This window comes from Rhodnius prolixus, unplaced genomic scaffold, assembly GCF_049639745.1.
Source record: "Rhodnius prolixus isolate KJV_2025 unplaced genomic scaffold, Rpr scaffold_9, whole genome shotgun sequence".
In the NCBI taxonomy this organism is placed as follows: Eukaryota; Metazoa; Arthropoda; class Insecta; order Hemiptera; family Reduviidae; genus Rhodnius; species Rhodnius prolixus.
Window position 1 is genome coordinate 10,227,679 of NW_027411604.1, and position 19,005 is coordinate 10,246,683.

At 31.3% G+C, this 19,005-nt stretch overlaps 2 protein-coding genes across 7 annotated transcripts; one reads left to right on the forward strand and one right to left on the reverse strand.

Annotated features, from left to right (window-relative positions):
• Positions 1 to 1,762: 1,762 nt before the first annotated feature.
• Taf2 (TATA-box binding protein associated factor 2) lies at positions 1,763 to 18,721 on the forward strand. 6 transcript variants are annotated; one of them, XM_074128297.1, is made up of 25 exons: positions 1,763 to 1,947; positions 2,032 to 2,086; positions 2,342 to 2,505; positions 3,572 to 3,788; positions 4,426 to 4,664; positions 4,764 to 4,985; positions 5,569 to 5,782; positions 5,873 to 6,124; positions 6,223 to 6,431; positions 6,518 to 6,757; positions 6,874 to 7,126; positions 7,876 to 8,016; positions 8,102 to 8,295; positions 8,390 to 8,601; positions 9,299 to 9,536; positions 9,622 to 9,763; positions 9,829 to 9,975; positions 10,052 to 10,210; positions 11,990 to 14,109; positions 14,191 to 14,358; positions 15,246 to 15,357; positions 16,279 to 16,382; positions 16,870 to 17,017; positions 17,526 to 17,631; positions 18,306 to 18,721. In XM_074128297.1, the coding sequence occupies exons 1-19, from the start codon at positions 1,904 to 1,906 to the stop codon at positions 12,230 to 12,232; spliced, it is 3,585 nt and encodes a 1,194-aa protein (XP_073984398.1). In that variant the 5' UTR covers positions 1,763 to 1,903; the 3' UTR covers positions 12,233 to 14,109; positions 14,191 to 14,358; positions 15,246 to 15,357; positions 16,279 to 16,382; positions 16,870 to 17,017; positions 17,526 to 17,631; positions 18,306 to 18,721. The 6 variants fall into 6 exon arrangements, with proteins under 6 accessions (XP_073984398.1, XP_073984399.1, XP_073984400.1 ...); XM_074128298.1 differs by having other exon boundaries at positions 14,262 to 14,358; XM_074128299.1 differs by having other exon boundaries at positions 11,990 to 13,345; positions 14,262 to 14,358.
• On the reverse strand, positions 12,312 to 12,828 carry LOC141454252 (uncharacterized). Its single transcript, XM_074128312.1, has 2 exons — positions 12,690 to 12,828; positions 12,312 to 12,594 (listed from the first exon to the last, which is right to left on the reverse strand). Exons 1-2 carry the CDS (start codon positions 12,826 to 12,828, stop codon positions 12,497 to 12,499), a joined length of 237 nt encoding a protein of 78 aa, XP_073984413.1. The 3' UTR covers positions 12,312 to 12,496.
• Positions 18,722 to 19,005: the final 284 nt, after the last annotated feature.

Sequence of the window (19,005 nt, forward strand, 5' to 3'; positions counted from 1 at the left end):
TCTGCCTGAGAGAAGTTTTCCACTTTTTTGAAGTTTTGTCGAAAAGATTTTTCTTTAAACAACGTGCTCACGTAGAACTTTTCTTTGCACCATTTTTCCATGAAAAAATTAGGGCTTATCTCGGGGAAAGGGGTGGCTAGATGTCCTTCTAAAAGAAATGGTTCGCAATCACAGTACTGCCGTGGCCACAGTGTGCTTTTAAGTACTACGAGCAAGAGTCACACATGTGGCTCGCCGTCAAAAATAATTAAATAATATCATTAATGGTAGAATTAAAAACTATTGATGCCGCCTTGAATCGTTGCTACTTTATAATAAGAAATACAATTTATGTGTAACATGCATTAGTAAATGTGTGCCGTGAAATTCAAGAACTTTGTAGTATTCTGTTTAAGAAAAGATCACGGAGCATTGTTCTAAAGCAGGAGTTTTCAAACTATTACCCTTCGAGCTCATGATCTTTCTTGAAGGAACCTCATGTTTAAGTAACTGATAAAATAGTTAATCAAAGCTTTTTTCCACTCAAATTCGCAAAATTATTCAGATACAAGAATCTTTATTTAATCTTAATAAGACAATTGTATAGTATAGTAGGTAGCGAATCAGGTTTTATTTCTTTTATTTTCTAGAATACATTTTATGAAAATTAACAAAAGGAATAATTACAAATTTTGATATTGTAATAAAGAAAAAGAAAATTCTTTCAATGACTTGGCTGTGCTTGTTTTCTATCGCAAAGCATTTTTACATCGGTGAATAATTGTTGAAATCAATTTATCAAACATTGCCTTGGCTCCATCGGTACAAACTTGATGACGTAAATCCCAAGATAAATCTTGCTTTTTGAAATATGAATCTATCAAATTAAAAATTTCTTCCGCAGTTGTTCTGGTTGGCAGACCAATATTGTAAATTAGCATATCTTCTTGAGGAGCGGTTCCATGGATGTATCTCACAATAACGAACAAGATCGGTAATCCAACCGATATCTGTAATTTCGTCAGTTTTTTTTTTTTACGATCTACTGCTTTTTTATATTAAATTTATTAATATTAATATTGTAATTTATTAATAATGTAATTGTAAGAAAAGTTGGATATCCTTTCCCGGATTACTTTTCCAGTAAGAATAGAGATCTAAATATTTTGTTTTAATTCTGAACTTGTGGAAAATTCCAAAACCATGATTACCAATTTTGAAATTTCAAAAATGCTCCTGTACGATTTTGTTTAACTTCGTTTATAGATGAAACATTTTTATTCGAAAGATTCATTTTGGACATTTAGAAAGGTGAGTTACAACGTTCCTTGAAAATTATAGCAAAAGTGTAATCTGTGTGTTCATGGCAGATTAATTTATTCATTTATGGTGCATTAGCACCCAAGATCGGAGCCTTTTTTATAGTCCAGCCACTCTTCGAACAGTGTTCTTTCGTTACTGACAACACTTCCCATCATGACAGTTGTAAGAAACACGAAGGAAGAGAACTCATTTCGGTATTATTTTTCAATAAAGGCTCAGTTCGCATTAAAAATTCCTACGATTATTTTTAATGCAGTTACAATGAACCAGTAAATTATAATAATTTGTTAAACAACGCTGATAAAAAAATAAAATGGTAAAAGAATAAAGTAAAAATTGAGAATTTTGGACATGCTGCGCTATCTGTTAGAATTTAATTGAAACAATAGTTCCACGACTTTTCATAGATAGCGCAGGCATGTAAAAATCGTTACAGCCGGTCTTCTTGTAAACACTGTAAGTGAAACCTTTCTGTAAGGTTCTCACAAGATTTGTTATTCGACAGTAACGCTTATCTTACTTAGTTGATGTTCTCTTTAGTTTAGTTTTTATTTTTCATGTTAAGCAATGTAATTTTGTATGAGCCTTACATTTTTCCAAAATGAAGAAAGAAAGATCGGCTGACACCTACAGACCTTTTAAATTATAAGTATTCTAAAATTATTTAAAATTTAATTTAATATCCTTACTTATTTTTGTTAATAGTTTTTTTTTGTTTTAATATTGCACAGCTCATCAGATTGTTAGCTTAACAGGAATCAATTTTCAAAGAAAAAGCATAATTGTAAGTTAGTTACAAAAATCTGACCAGTTCTGTTTTTTATTGATCTTATTTCTCTATCTTTGCATTATTGATGATAAATTGAGATTCATGATCTGTGTATTATTGCCTCTTTATTTTTGTAGTTTTCTTTCTCGAACTGACAAATAAATCACAAAAATAATCGTATCTTTGACAGACGAGAGGCAATTACTATTCCTCTTAATGTTACATTAATAATTTTTATTAATAAAAATGTTTAAAACCTTTGTTTTTTAGGGCTACTCTGAGCTTACGATAGTACCACTTAGAGATAATTTGAGAGTAATCAAATTAAATGCTAAGCAGTGTAGAATTTATAGAGTGTGCATAAATGATATCCATGAAGTTACTTTTCAGTATTTTGATCCATTTTTGGACATTACACACGATGATGACCGAGAGTAAGTTGACAAACTTTTATAATAGGTTTTCTTTGTATTTCGGAATAATATCCTTTTATTCTAACAACCAAACACTCAGCCTCCTGGTTATAGTTTTGCATGTCTTGGGCATATTCTAGTGCCTTTATTTTGTGCATTCAAAACTGCACTCACAGGGCCGTAATTTATCTATTTATTAGTTTGCAGTGAATCTTACTTTAATCATAAATGTTACCCATTTCGCTATTTCCTCTATATATTTGTTAAATCCAAGTTTTAGTTCTTACTTTTTGCTTCGTTGCAGACTAAAAATATAAAGCTCCTTTCCGGATCCAATATTTGTATTAGTGATCTTTTCTTAATGATCTTCATTTGGCTCTATAGCAAAAGTTTCTAGAAGGAGGAGGCCATCCTCCAGAGCACAGAGTAAGAAATGTGTTTCAAAACGCTGAACCAACAAGTTTCACCAACTCTGATATCTTCTCAAGAAACCAATTCCTAAGTATTAGAGTCAGAACTCTTCCATCAAATTTTTTATTCCAACCTTATACCTACTGTTTTAGTCACATTAGTCTGAATCCGATAAGATTTTTTCGCCCTCTGATCGCTCCAATCCATCTCAGGCGAGAAGTTGGTTACTAATGCAGCTGTACTTTGTCCATGCTTTTGCTCCATACAAAATTGCACTCTCAGAAATGACTACTGTAAATTATTATTATTTTTATTTGCTAGGTTATTGCTGTTACAGAGAAGGGAGATAAAGCATCCTAATAACTGTTTGACCTTGACAGATTTTTTTGTTTAAATTCATGGGTGATTACTCTTTCATTTCTATTGTAGATTCCAGTTGAGCAACGTTAGAGCTTTTGTACAAAGACCTATTTCTAGTTCTGTTTATATTTTTTAGTGCTCAAGTATCCTTTCATCATTGATGCTTAAGGCCTAACTTTTAAAGACAATTTATTGCTTACATCGTGCACATTCTGTCTATTACTCTAGCGCAGCTTGTATTGAAATATACCTTGTTCCAATTGAGTATAATTTGAATTTAAACTTTTTTTCATTTATTACTCTCTTTTTTTAATAGACGATCATTGGAAGCATTTGCACATGCACATGTTAATGCCGCCTCTCAAATTGATCCTGACAAGAATGGTGGGGAATTGGTGGTTATGATAGGGGAGGAAGCTGCATCTCTAATAGCAGAAGGTAGAAGTGTTCGAATTGGTGTAGAGTTCAGTCTTGAGCAGCCTCAGGGTGGAATACATTTTGTCATCCCGGAAGGAGAAGGTGTACTAGCAGATGTAAGTTTACAAGTATGATTTATAGAGTTTTTTTTTTATAGATTTTTTATTTGTTAGAGTACTGTTTATCTTTTTTTGGTGAGTGATTCATTAACGAAAAAGGAAGAAAGATTATTGCCAATTTCAGCCTTAATTTTTTTATTTGTTTGAATGCCAACCTTTTTTTTACATTTTCTTCGCTATAGTACGAGTATGACGGTCTGTTAATCAACAAAGAGTTTCCCGCAATGCCACCATGACTTTGAATCCAATAAAAAAGGAATTCAAAGCCATTAGTCACACATACTATTTTTTTGTTTCCAACTGCTGATTAGGGGACTATTGAATAGTCGATTAATGCAGACTACCAGCATAGCAGTCATGGAATCCACACGGAAGTTGACTCACCGAGAACTTAGACCTTTCTTCTACCATACAGTCGCCAAAATGGGTATTTCTCCATTGATGTTAGAACATAGAGCCCCACGGCCACGGAACCAACAGAAAGATGGCTGAAAAAGCTCGTCCTAGTCTCTTCACTTTCGGGGTTTGGTTAAGAATAGATATTAAGTGAAGACTTCAGGATATCTCTCTTATGTTGACTGAGTGATTTAAAAAATATTTTACGAACCTAATTGTATTCATTTATTTGTTAAAGAGGGCAGCTCACATGTATACCTGTTGCTACGAAAATTCAAGTAGACTATGGTTTCCTTGCATTGACAGTTTCGCTGAACCTTGCACTTGGAGATTAGAATTTACTGTGGACGAAAATATGACGGCTGTGTCATGTGGAGATCTTATAGAAGTAGTCTACACTCCGGACATGAGACGTAAAACGTTTTACTACGGTCTTAATGTGCCTACGTCGGCACCGAATATCGCCCTAGCGGTTGGGTAAGCATCCTTTTCATGCTTTTGAAATGAAGTTTCCCAGATGATGTAATTTTAAGCCGTGATTGAAGTTTTTTTATTCAATTTTTTTTTTCTTTATAGGCCATTTGAAATATTCGTAGATCCTTACATGCACGAGGTAACACATTTCTGTCTGCCTGGCTTGATGGAGAATCTCAAAGTCTCTGCACGTTATCTTCACGAAGCATTTGAATTTTATGAAGAAACATTGGCCAACAGATATCCATATCCTTGTTATAAACAAGTTTTCGTGGATGAAACGGACGTTTCAGTTTCAGCATATGCTTCCATGAGTATACTTAGGTAAGTGTTTTTTTCAGTAACTTTCGTACGAACTTAATTTTTTACTTTCTCTACTTGCTGTATATTTAAATATTTATTAATTGCAATGCTAGAATTGTAAATAATTAACTAGAAATGCAACTGTTTTTAACATGTTCCTGGTTTCTTTGGATTTCTGCCAGGATAAAATCCCTTCTTTAGGAATATACTTTTAAGGATGAATAGTGTAATACCGTAAGTAACTTTTAGTATAACCCCACCATTCGTCCAATTTAAATTTGTTTTTGATGGTAGTGAAATTTCCTGAATTTATGTGCGCATCTACGAGTGTAGTACATGATCTAGTGATAGTGATCTCATTCCTTTCACTTACACCGAATGACTCCTCTACGGTTTAAGACAATTCAATTTTATGCACTTGCGCAGGCCCCGCAATAGCAACAGCAAGTAAACTTTGAGGTTTTTACCACTTTCAATTATGCGCAAAAAACACTCGAAATTAAAAAAAAAAGTTAAAGCCAAATTTATCGCTAAAAAAAAATGGTAATAGCAATAAAAGATTGTCGTGAGAAGTTTTTCATTAGATATTTTTAACTTGTTTCAGTACGAATCTTCTACATCCTTATCCTATTGTAGACCAAACATATATAACTCGTACTGCGATGGCCCAAGCAATAGCTGAACAATTTTTTGGTTGTTTTATTTCAATGCAAAATTGGTCTGATGCTTGGCTACCAAAAGGAATATCTACATATCTTTGTGGGCTCTACGCAAAAAAGTGTTTCGGCAATAATGCATATCGTGAATGGATTCACAAGGTAAATTCTGCTAAAACTCTAAAATAAAATGAAAATATACAATAGCATTAATTATCAGCTTGTAAGTTAACCACAGATGTTGTTTGCCAGGAGCTACAGGAAGTAGTGAAATATGAGGAAGAAAACGGTGGTATAATTCTTGATCCAAGTCAACCGCCGGCACCGCTTCCTACTGCTACCGCCACACCACCCAACCAACCCAAACCTGCTGATCAAGGCTTTCATTTCCTTCTTAAAAACCTACATACCATTTCTCCAGTTTATTTAGAGGTTATGACAAAGAAAGCTCATCTTGTAATGAGAATGCTTGAACATAGAATTGGATATGAACTTCTGTTGCAGGTTTAGTAACATTTTTTGAAAAATTTAAATACTTAATTTCATTATTCTACATTTTTTTTGTTGTTGTTCTTATTTTAATTTTCTTTCTTCTATTCCAGGTGCTTAACAAGCACTTATCATTAGCATCAAATGCATCATTGCAGAAAGCTTCTGCTGGCCATTGGTTTCATATGCTTATCAGTACCAACACTTTTTCCAAGGCTATTTTTACTGTTACCGGCAAAGATATGTCAGTGTTCATAGACCAGTGGGTTAGAACGGGAGGTCATGCAAAGTTTCATCTGGCGTTTATTTTTAATAGAAAGAGGTGAATTTTATTTTAATACTTGGAATAATAAGTCGGATAAACTTGAGGTACTGGAATAAAGATTTTCTATTTTTCTTTCTATTTAGAAATACAGTGGAATTAGAGATTAGGCAGGATGCAATCTCTCAAAAAGGAATTCGTAAATACGTTGGTCCTTTGCTTGTGACCGTTCAAGAACTTGACGGTACTTTTAGGCATACCTTGCAGGTAGAAGGTGCAGTTGCAAAATCAGATATTACATGCCATTCCAAAAGTCGGAGAAATAAGAAAAAGAAAATTCCTTTATGCACTGGAGAAGAGGTTGATATGGACTTAACGACCATGGAGTAAGCATTTCCATATTTTACTTAATTGGCAAATACCATACCTTGTTTTGATCACCCCTTAACTTTTATGCAACAGATTACATTTAAAGGCTAATATATATTTTTATGAATTCCAGTTCTGATTCTCCAGTGCTGTGGATAAGATTGGATCCAGATATGACCCTTGTACGATCTTGCCAGATAGAACAACCAGATTACCAGTGGCAATATCAGTTGCGACATGAGCGAGATGTAACTGCACAGTTTGATGCAATTACTGCCTTGGAAAAGTTTCCAACTCCTTCTACAAGGCAGGCGCTTACTAATACCATTGAGAATGAGCAAACTTACGTCAAAGTTCGTTGTGCTGCTGCACATTGTCTTACAAAAGTAATTATCAAAGTATTATTTACTGCGCAAGTTTTATAAACTTTGCTGAACATAGTCACTAAAATTTTGTGGATAAGAATTAATGGAGTAACACTACTTAAGAAAACAAATCTGGTGTTTACAGTGCTACGCTTTCCTTTGCTACCCCCGTTTTTACAGGTTTCAACTTACTTTCTACAAACTTGTAGGAGTATGCGATGAGGAAAATGAAAATATACAAGCAAGATAAATCAAAATTAATGGATTTGAATCGATCCAATGATTGATTGCGATGATTCTACCTCCCGAAATTTTGGGTTTTGTTTAAGTGTGAAAAGTAAAAAGTTTAGTTCATTTAAAAAAATGCTCTTTTTCTGTTAAATTAGCAATTATTTCTTTCCAATTTTCTGCCTTCCCTGAAACTTATCACCTGTTGTGTGAGTTATCATTTTTTATTCTACATTCACCTGATCTTGTATAGTTTGCTCTGTAAATGTGTGAGTTGATTTTCATTACAATTTATGGTTAAGTTGAATGTTTTAATCTTTTAATTTGACTATCCTAAGCATAATAGAAAGTGATTTGATAAGCATTATTGGCGATATAGTTATATCTTTTTTTTTTCAAGCAAACTTTCTTTTAAGAAAAGAAGCTTGCTTTAAGCATAAAAAAAAAGAAGTTATTATTGGTGTGTTCTGCTTTCTACTTAACCATGAAAATACATGCTAATTTCTGCTTCTAACTAATTGATGTAAATAATGTTTTTAAAGGTTGCTAATTCAATGGTATCTTCTTGGGCCGGGCCTCCAGCAATGTTGGCAATTTTTAGAAAATTTTTTGGATCATTCTCATGTCCACATATAATTAAACAAAATAATTTTCAAAATCTACAACATTATTTCTTGCAAAAGGTATAATTTTGGTTAATTTATAATGATAAAACGTGTAAAATTTCAATGTAATAATGTAAATCTTTGTTAATTTCCTATATTACAGACAATTCCAGTGGCCATGGCAGGTCTTAGAAATGCACATGGTATTTGTCCTCCGGAAGTTATAAAGTTCTTGCTGGATTTATTTAAATATAATGATAATTCAAAGAATAGATTCTCAGATAACTATTACCGAGCAGCTTTGGTGGAAGCTCTTGGAGAAACAGTTACGCCAGTAATATCAGTTGTGCAGCAAGGGTAAGAAATTAGAAGTATAATTTCTTCATGACTTAATGAAATAAATAGTACACGAAATAGCGAAATACAATGATATTTTATTACGTTTCAACAGCACAGAAATTACCGCAGAATCTTTATCGTCTGACACAAAATTAATTTTAGAAGAGATAACGCGCAATTTAAATATGGAAAAACTGTTACCTTGTTATAAGTTGACTGTAACTGTTGCGTGTCTTAAAGCTATCAGAAAATTACAAAAATTTGGACATTTGCCTAGTACACCTAATCTATTTAGAAGTTATGCAGCTTACGGACAATTCGTAGGTAAGAGATCTAATTATTTTGTCATCAAAATAATATTTGAAATATGTTCCGTGTGTAAACATTTGGTTTTTGAGATCCCCTGTTAGGCATATAAACTCGACCCGTATAATCTGACTGGATGAACTGAACAGTGTTTTATAGAAGTATAGATATGGTCAGTAGTGCTCATTCGTGAACGACTAACACTAAAACGAATGCGAAAAAACTTAAGAGGACGTGGTATCCGTGACTAATAATAGTTGGCTTTTTCAGTAAGGAATTTAATTTAAATAAAGAGGGCAACATTAGAGGTTGAAATCAATGAAAATTGTCATTGCTTAAATAATTCAGACAATTTTCTGGAATGCTAGAAGATCTTTGACAGACATATCGCTTTCTAACATCGCTGGAACTAAGTTAACGCATTTATACACACCCACAGGCCCCCAAGAAAGACAGAATGCCCGGTGTATACTCGTCTTTATAGTTAAAGGGGTTAACGAGGAATTTGTTTATACGTTATAAGGCCTGGATCTCTTCTAAGCACTATTCCCTTCATAACAATTTTTTCTATTTTCATAAAATAAGGTCACAAGAAATTACTTCGAGGGCCGCCAGTTTGACACCCCTGTTGTAAACCGTGACAAATACTTTACCTTTATATATATGTTTAGGTTCGTACATTTATTAACTTTTACTTCCTTACATAAATTTTCAGAAGTGCGATTATGCGCCTTAGAAGCGTTGGTGGATTATACTGTTGTTGATGGAAAATGGTCTGATTTTGAATATTTATTGGACACTGTTGAAGAAGATCCAGATCCAGGAGTAAGATTAGCATTAATTAGAATGCTATGCCAGAATCCGCCATTCCAACGGCCATCTAACAAACAGCTCATTGAAATAGGAAAAGCTCGTTGGCAGGAATTAGTTCATAGATTATGGAAATTGTTCAAGTAAATTTCAAGATTTTAGCTATCAAAACGTTTATGTATTTTTTTTTTAAATTTTAGTTTAATAATCCAAACATTTCTTTTTTAGCTGTATGCTGTCCCATGATTCCAAAATGAGGTGTAGTGTGATAGATCTCTATTTTACAATGTTTGGTAAAAAACGACCAGCTTGTCTTCCACCGCCAATCCTTCCAGAATCTTCTGTTACAAAACTAGGCAATTTTGATGAGGTATTGAAATGTTTATCACTTTTAATTCGTAATTATTTTTTTCCTTATTTTGAGAATATTTTTAGATGAAAAGTATACCATTTGCGAGTGAAAATACATTAAAAAGGAAAGCAAATTCACCATTGACAAAAGACTCTGCTGTTGGAGGTAGTCACGAAGATATTGGCGTTGGAACAACAGAACTATTGAAAGAAGATTCAAAAAAAATCAAGGTGATTATTAAAATATTGATTTATATTTTTTTTCTATATTGAATGTTTGTTTGAAAAATATAAACAATAATTTTAGACAAACGATAAAAGCAATGCCTCATTGAAAACGGAATATTATTCGGACAATTCTGCATCACTTCCTGGAATCAAGGAAGGAACTTCTGGTGGTCCAATTGGATTTGAACCTGGAATGTTTAAGAAAGAGGAATCAAATAAATCTGAATCGATTTCAAAAGTAAGTATATAATGCTAGTAAATCTTATCATTAGATAGCACATATTCTTCCCTCCATTTGGGGCAGGTGATGGTTTAGTGGTTATGAAACGTGGCTTTGTAAGTAGGAGATCCCCAGTTCGAATCCAGCGTATGATTACTTTTTACTTGTTAGAAAAGTTGTTTATAGTAAAGTATGAGCCTTCTGCCCACGATACCTATTTGGTAGTTGGACCGTGAAAATATGGGCGATTACTTTTTTTACTTATTCCCTCCAATACCAATTAAAGATCCTAATCATAACTTGAACTTTTCCGAAATCGTTTTTTTTTTTGTAAATTTCTTAAAAGGGCAAAATTAGCCCCCCCCCCCCCAAAAAAAGAAGCAGTATCCAATTGGAATAAAAAATGCATTCTATTTTTATCTGGTAAATTTTTCTATATTATTGAAATTTCGAACTAAATATTTTTTAATGAAACATTGTTGAAAATTGTGCAATCCGTCCAAAAGATTCTCTACACTAGAGAGAAACCAATGACCTCTCTCTATAATTCCATGAAATAAATCTCGTACGAACTCCAGCTCATTTTGCAACTCACTCATATATACTCATTCAACATATAGACGCCCACATTCTATTCACTAACCATACTTAAGGGAGCCATAGTAGATGTTTTAGGTCTGTGTGGATTGACTTACAGTTGATCTCTACATTTACATTGCTTAGCGTCTTTCATTTTAATTTACACAATTTTTTTTTCAAAAACATTTGTCTAGTTCAGTTTTATGAGTTAACTTTTATGTCAGGATTAAGGTAGATTAGATTGATTATTGATAAGAGTGCTTCTCTTTAGTTTACTCCAAATTGAGTGACAAGGCGTCGCTTGTAGTTTTTGGGAGAAAACATGAAAGCAGGTAACTGAGTCACAAGATTAGGCGGTTCTTCTCACGGCATGTTGATATGTAATCTTTTTTTTGATGGAATTACCTGCCTTCGTTTAATCAAAAGATAATTACTGTGCAGAGTGCAGAATTAGTGTGTTTAGAATACCGAATTGTCCCTTCTGCAGTGCATATGACAGAAGATGGACTGTTTAAACGAGAGATATACTCTATTTAATTTCCTTTATGTTAAGAAAAAAAACATATTTTTGGAAATTTCCATTGCAAGGTGTAGGAAAAAGTGTTAAAGCAAGGAAATTACATGAAAGTCGCGCTCTCCGGTTGAAGTAGTTAGACCGGAAAAACTTGCCTGCATTTTTTTTGAAAAATAGCATTGAAAGTAAAATTCGTAGTCGCTTTTTTTTTTTGGTTTATAAAACTTTAGAAAATCAGACATTCAAGATCTAACATGTCATATCATCCACTGTTTCCTCGCTCTGTATCTTATAGCGCAACAAAAGTGATGCTTTTGATGCAAAAATGATTTTTTTTTAATTGTCGTAAGATATGTATTACACTGGAGTGCAATCGTGTAAAATTTTTAATAAAGTTTTTCTCATAAATATTTGTTTTTTGTCTCCATATGAACGGAATATATAAACACGATTTTGTTAACATTAGCTTTATTAATGTTAAAATATTCTCAGCTTGCTTTACAAAATAATATGTCTCTGAAGGAACAGTTCCTCGAAAATTATAAGAAAAACTAGTATTTCTAAGAAAAATGGCTTACATGTCGAAGGGAATATAACCAAATATGTAGTTATAATTTTCATTTGAAGCGTAATTCTTTTACTGTTTTATTGTTAAAATTTTAAAAACTTGCCGTTTAAAAATAATAAACTATATATAATTTCAGGGAAAGAAAAAGAAAAAGGACAAAAAGAAGCACAAACACAAGCATAAGCACAAACATGATCATAAGCATAGCAAAGATAAGGATAAGGAAAAGCACAAGGATAAGGATAAAGAAAAGGACAAGGATAAAGAAAAGGATAAAGATAAAAAAGATAAATCAAAAATTAAGGTTAAAGAAGAAACCTTAAGTTCAGACAGTTCTACTGCTAGTCCTTTTGCTTCTTCCAAAGACTTCACTTTGTAAACTTAAAAATAATTTGTACTTGCAAAGTACATACAATGTTAATCTTCTTTGAAAGGGTTCAATATTATTTCAAAAAATATTGGCCTTCGTAAAGTTTTTATTTTTTTAAATGTTGTATATATACATTAATAAAGTCTTCATATAAATATAAAAAAGTGTACAGATTAAAACAACGATAACTGAATTAATGGATATTAATATTTACGCTATTTTCAACCTCTTCTTTTTTTCATGTTGCCAAGCTTCACCAATACCCTACGGTTGCTAATTATCCTTATAAGAAGCCCTTATTTCCCTGGAAAGCTCATTATTTTGAAATGGCCCAAGATTCAACAATCTTGCCACTCCAAGCAGTCCGAAACCTGTATCAAAATATTCGTTTGTTCTATTTTTATAACATTCTTCAACATGAATGATATTGATAATGATTTCAATATTTATTTCAACTTTAACTTACAAGAACCAATTATTGTAAATCCCACAGTCTGATAGCCGCTTACTTTCCTCCCTTGAAAAATAACATAAGTGCCAATAGCTAAACATCCGAATCCACTTACTAAACGACAGCCCAGACAGTCTTCATTTGTTCCTACCATACTTATTCTCTCAGGCCATCAGTATGTTACTTATGCAGGCTCCAAGAACATTTCAAACGGCAAACCATTTGACTCAATCAAGAGATAATAGGGGATTACTCCCTTTAAAATCGTAGGCCTTTAATTTCAAACAGATCCCTGCAATCCTATTTAAAAATTTAAATTTATATGCTTTTGTTTCTACACCACAAACGTCTCTAGAATGTTTCTAGACACTTAAGAAACCTTACTCACTGTTTGAATCTAATGGTTAGGTTATATTTAGAGATGGGCTATTAGAGCGGACCCGGTCCCACCGAACGAATCCAATGGTGGAACAAGTAAATGGGGATTCCTCTGGGAAGGATTCATTGTTAGGAATGATTAAGGTGGTGATTTTATAGCAAGTAAGATCTGTGTTTCAGGTTGTACTTACTTAGCCTTTGTGAGACTGTTACTGCGAAGTGTATCGTTTTATTAACTTCGTCTAAACATGTTAATATTACCGTAGAGTTGCTTTGACCTCTTTAATTAATACGTAATTACATTTTATATTTTATTATATTATATTTTTCTTTTCAGTCCTAGGTTTTTAGCTGATCGTATTTAATTCAGTGTCTTCAGTTTTTCTGATAATATCAGCCGCTGAGTGTCGTGCATATTATGTTTTACATGCATTAGTAATTTGCTGCCATTCCTATTTTAATCATTAGATCACTGTTTTGATGTAGTTTTTATTTTTGAGATTATATTTAAGTCCTACGTCTTAATAAATTGTGAATGACAAACATGAATATGCTACTAGTATACTTTTTCAGATTTTACTATTAAGCATTTTTTATATTATTTGAATAACTTATTGATAATTATTTCATTTAAATGTAATTATTTTCCAGTACAAATGAAAAAAGTATTCTGTACAATTTTGCTTTAATTCGCCCCCCCTTATTAAATACAACTCTAACTGTAGAATTTTAAAGTCAAGTGTACAGAACCCTCTAATAACTAACTACTTGGTTTCATTATTTTTTTAAAAAAAATGTATGATTAATAAACAATTTGAATAATACATACGTATACCCAACATGTGTGTAACCTTCCTCACTTAGCAAGTGTCCGGAGTAAGGTGTAGCCTTATTTAATGCAGTGTTGTAGTAAGGTGTGGTGGTAACATTAATGAACTAGAAATACTTAATCATATCAAACTTTTTTCAAAAAAATTGAATATAGAATGGTTTAATTTGGATGCTACGTACTTAAACAGTTTGATAAAATGTTACGATTTCTCAGTCTTACAAAAATGTAGGTTTAGTTAAAATTATTTGTGTAGCATTCTTTACAAAATTTCCAGTATTTTCCTCAATGAAAATTTTGGAATGTTAGCCGGCTTGTGCTGAATAAGGCTCAGCTTTCATTTGAAGTAACTACATCTACTGTTCCTTCTTTATATCTAGCAGTGTGTTGGTAAATATTAATGGTTCTCAACCATTCCATTCTTAAAGAAGCCAAGGAAATCTACCTACCTCTTCTGCCAGTAGAACTATTGTCCAGGTAGCTTATATGTATATTACTTTATATGTATTCGTAAACTCTATTCCTAGTAATCTTTTCCTTTGCTTCCAACTTTTTTAGAATAAAAGTAAATTTTATTGAAATATTTAACGTTAAACGTACGTAAATTGTAGCTTATTAAACCAAATAATTCATAATTTAATCAAACTAAACTTTCTTAAAACATGATTTCAACATGATACTTCAGGTAATCTTATCCATTATTTAGTTCTTTCAAAGTATTACATTATTATCTAAAAACTTTTTTATTGTGATCAATTTCTCAAGTAATAATTCTACTTTCGTAGAAGAAAGGTTGAAGTTGAAAACTTTTAATATTTGAAAATTTAAATATTTTATTTTTTAGAGAAATAAATCTAATCGACAAAAAAATGAAATATTTTGAAGATTTTATTGAATTTGTATTGAAAATGTTTATTTACAGTTTAAAATAGAATACAAATACAAATTATACAAAGGAAGTTTCAGGATCTCTCTATATAATTTAATTGGATTTTATTTCAAAACACAGTTTAGTTGTAAAAAAATGTATTTAATATAATGCCAACTCTTTAGATTTGTTTCTATCACGTTTATTTAGATTATACCAGAATTATGTGTGAGTAGTCTTTTCCAATAGTTGGAAACTATTAAGGAATAATTTTTTTTTTTTTTCAATAAAATTGAAAGCAGAATGAATTAATTCAACAGAAAAATCTTACATTCGTATTAGTATTACAATCGTGTAAAATAAATTTGAATATGCCGATGTTTTAATGAAGTATTTTTTCTTTTTATCCAGTGCTTTCATCCTTAGGCTTTTTCAATCTTTTGTCAACTTGCTTCCTCGTTAAGCTCATTTTTCACCTGAAATTATTATTTTTAAGGTTCCTACCAGCAGCACGACTGTAAAATATGAGGTGATTCGGATCCATTTGTTTTTCTAATATTAAACTGTACAAGGGAATCTACCTACACCATCTTTGGAATGTTCTTCAGGTAGTCATATCCATTAATTATTTAATTAGTTATATACCATTTAATTCGTTCAAAGTAATATAGTATTTTTCTTTATTTTTACGTTATATACACAATACGTAAAAATAAAGAAAAATAAATGCAATTTATGACATTTGAAATTGCCGGGATGTGAATATGTGAACAGTTCAAACTTTAAAAAAAACAAAACGGCTGTTAAGAGAGTTCTAATGGCAAGGTCAATAACTACTCTTCTTTTTTCATTCCTTTCCTTTTTTCCTTCAATTCTTTCATTCCGTCACTGAAGAATTCTTTTGACTTTCCTGAATCCAGGACTTTACAGCTGCCTTCACCTCATCGTCTGAGGTGTAGTGATTACCCTTTAGGTCTCTCTTGAGTAGAACAAACAAATAAAAATCGCAGGGAGCAATATCAGGGGAATTAGGTTGGCGTGGAATTGGTTCAAATTTCAGTTTCATGTGAGGTATGAGGATGAGCGTTGTCATGTTACAAGATTATTCGTGCCAAGCCTGCCTTCACAACCTAAAATTGACTTTTTTATTTTACATTAGCAGTATAACTGTTGGGTAATTACATCAAAAGAAATAGATTTAATAAGATTGAACCTTATCTAATTAAATTAAGTAACCTGTGTACGTGTTACATTAATTATAGTTACAACTACCTTTACTTTATATGTTAGGTATTGTTGTTTATAATATTACCAATATAAGATAAATAACAAGGTGACAAACAGTACCTATATTATAAATTTTATGACTTAAACAAAAAATTTGTTAAATATATCGAAACATTAGTATTTATACATGATAATGTTTTCGGTACTTAAGTTGAAGTGTTGGATGGGTTCGTAGATAGGTCAGATATGAAGTTACTAGTTCTGTATTTCGCTGCTAACAGTTTTTGTCTATATTATAACAGGAATGAATAGGGTAGTAGTGCCAACGAGCAGGAGTAGAATGATAATTACTCGCTGGAGCAAGTGTTATGTGAACAAGACCTTCTCTTTTCATCGGCTCCATAAGGTATTTTCTTTATCTTTGACACTTGTCCCTTTTCTCATATTTACTTTAGCATCCACCTATCACTCGTAACAATTCAATTTATTTTTCCTACTACATATTTCGGTATTTGCTCTAATTTAAATCAAGGAATAAATCAAATTGAAGTCCTTATATTTGAATTAAAGAAATTAGGCAATTTTATTAGAAATTCTATACATTCTGATCATACTTTAACATTAGAAATTAAATAAAAATATACATTAGAAACATGCCAATGCTATCTAGCGGCAATAGCTTAAACTTGAAGGTTGTGATTACATAAAACTAGTTCCAGTGACTACCACTAGGTAGCATGAAAATGTACTTTCACACTATAAAAATAAACATAAAATAACCTCCTAACCAAACATTCTCTTTAACACGTAGCAACAGTAATAATATGCTTTATTTGTTTAAAATTCACTGTTTACCTCATAATTTGATGTTTTTTTTTATTTATGATTGATAGTTTTAAGTTGATGCTGCTGTAACTAAGTCAGTGAGAACTTAACATACCTCGGAAAACTGATTGTATTATCTATTTGCATTAAGCGTTACTTTCTAGGAAATTAAAAAACTTGTTTTTACATCGTTACTTCGTTAAGGGCTTCTTGCAGGTAAGCAACATTTTTTGTGTATACTTTTATTGTTAATTACAAGTTGATGTGATTTGAAGTGTTTATGAAATTGATATGGTTCCAAGACAGTTGATAGTAGATGCATTTTAATTTTAAAAAGTTGCTTTTAGTCTTCATTTTTTTGTTTCATAAAAATGTTTCAACGGTCATGAGTAGATAGATTTAGTTCGTAACATGTTAATAATTTTTGGTCGTCTTTATTAGTAAATTGCTAATTACGATTCTGTTTTTGGGAATTATGAACTTCCACAAAAATATTCACATTTCTTTCATTTAAAGAGAAGAGTAATCTCCATTAAATTTAAATTAATAATGTAAAGTTTAATTACGTCCTAGAATTATGGACCTTGGATTTTGTAAGATTCGCACCAGAAGTTTTAAATTCTAATTTATTGAAAATGAATTTTTTTTTTTCTAAATATTTGTAAATTAAAATGAAAACAATTGTAAAAATAATAGTTTATTTAATTTTTATTATTTTTCTCAGCGTTCTTTCGACATACTAATGATAATTCTGAACTATTCCATTCAAACAATTGGCTGGGTTGATGACATTTTATCCAGTGTAACACACTTTAACTCCTACAGCAACTGTAAGTACATGTTTTCAGCTTACAGCATGTAGTTTCTCAATTAAGATATTATGTCGTGTTATGTAAAGATAAATAATAAAGGCTACAGTAATAGATTAGATAGCTAGTAAGTCCAATGATTTGCCTAAATTCAAAGTATCCAGAAGGTACATGAACATAGATATTCTTATATCTATCTTCAGGTATTCTTATCTATTATTTACTACATTCAGAGTAATACTACATATACTAAAACTTTTTCCATATAAATTTTCATCTTTGTAAATGAAAAAAAGGTTTAATTTTTTGAAAGAAGATTTTAATTTGATGGAAATTCTGTTATATTTTCCAATCACAGAACTATTACTATTCTGAATATTAAAAAATAATAATAATAAAATTAGAATATTAGTAGCATGTTTGTTGTATCTTTCAATCAGAGTAATCTTTTTGATTATTTATGTTTTTTGAAAATATATTTTATTTTCTTTGAAAGAAAGGGTTCGATTCTTTTAAAAATGATTTAAACTTTCATATCAATGCTTCAGTTTTATTGCAGTCACATTTATTTAATTTTTATGATTACATAATCAATTATTAAAATTTTTTTTTGTCTAGGTTTTTAATTAAGCAAAACTCAGTAAAAACTAATTAGTACATAAATATTGTTGATTGTACATAATGTTGATTTTCAGATTAAATACCTCTGATACTGGAGTTCTGCCTGCAAAACTGTTCATCAATAGAAGCCCAAGTGAAATAGACGTAAATCATCTATCCTAGGAAATTTTTATGAAGAATCAATTAATAACACAAGTATTATGTAGTTACTATACGTAATATGCACGTTATTTCACAATGTAAAGTATTTTTACTTCAAAAAGGAAAACCTGAAAAAAGGTTAGAAATAGCTGCGAGAGTGGAAGGAATAAAAGAATACCTTTAGAAAACGTTAAAAAACCAATGGAAAAATTGGAAATAGTCTCTTAATTTCACTGTAATGCTGATGTTCTGCATTTGATGGTTAATATTAAAGGCAATCCTAGATTTTATATGTTGGGTTGATCTATATTGAAAATCAAGAAGTAAAAACCATTGGATAAAGTTGAAATCGTCTTCTACTTTCACCTGAACACTCCTGTTTTGTATTTGATAGTCACTATTGAGACCAATGGTAAAATCTACTTATAGGTACGATCTTTTTTCAAAAGTAAGAGGTAAAAAGCTATAGAAAAAGTTAAAATTGTCTCTAATTTTGCTTATTTGATAGTATTAAGACCAATGCTAAATAGAAGTTTTATGGTATACCATTTTTGAAAAACAGAAAGTAAAAAGCAATTGGAAAAATTGAACTTTTATCCCAATTTCACTGAGATGTTGTGGTTTCTTTATACA

Excerpts from the sequence above, each read along its gene's own strand:
- Taf2 (XM_074128295.1), top strand. The coding sequence starts at position 1,904 with ATGAAGAAAGAAAGATCGGCTGACACCTACAGACCTTTTAAATT. Across the intron at positions 1,948-2,031 it reads ACCTACAGACCTTTTAAATT|AGCTCATCAGATTGTTAGCT; the intron begins ATAAGTATTCTA and ends TTAATATTGCAC. Across the intron at positions 2,087-2,341 it reads TTCAAAGAAAAAGCATAATT|GGCTACTCTGAGCTTACGAT; the intron begins GTAAGTTAGTTA and ends TTTGTTTTTTAG.
- LOC141454252 (XM_074128312.1), bottom strand. The coding sequence starts at position 12,828 with ATGGTAGGAACAAATGAAGACTGTCTGGGCTGTCGTTTAGTAAGTGGA. Across the intron at positions 12,595-12,689 it reads ATTTACAATAATTGGTTCTT|GTTTCGGACTGCTTGGAGTG; the intron begins GTAAGTTAAAGT and ends ATTTTGATACAG.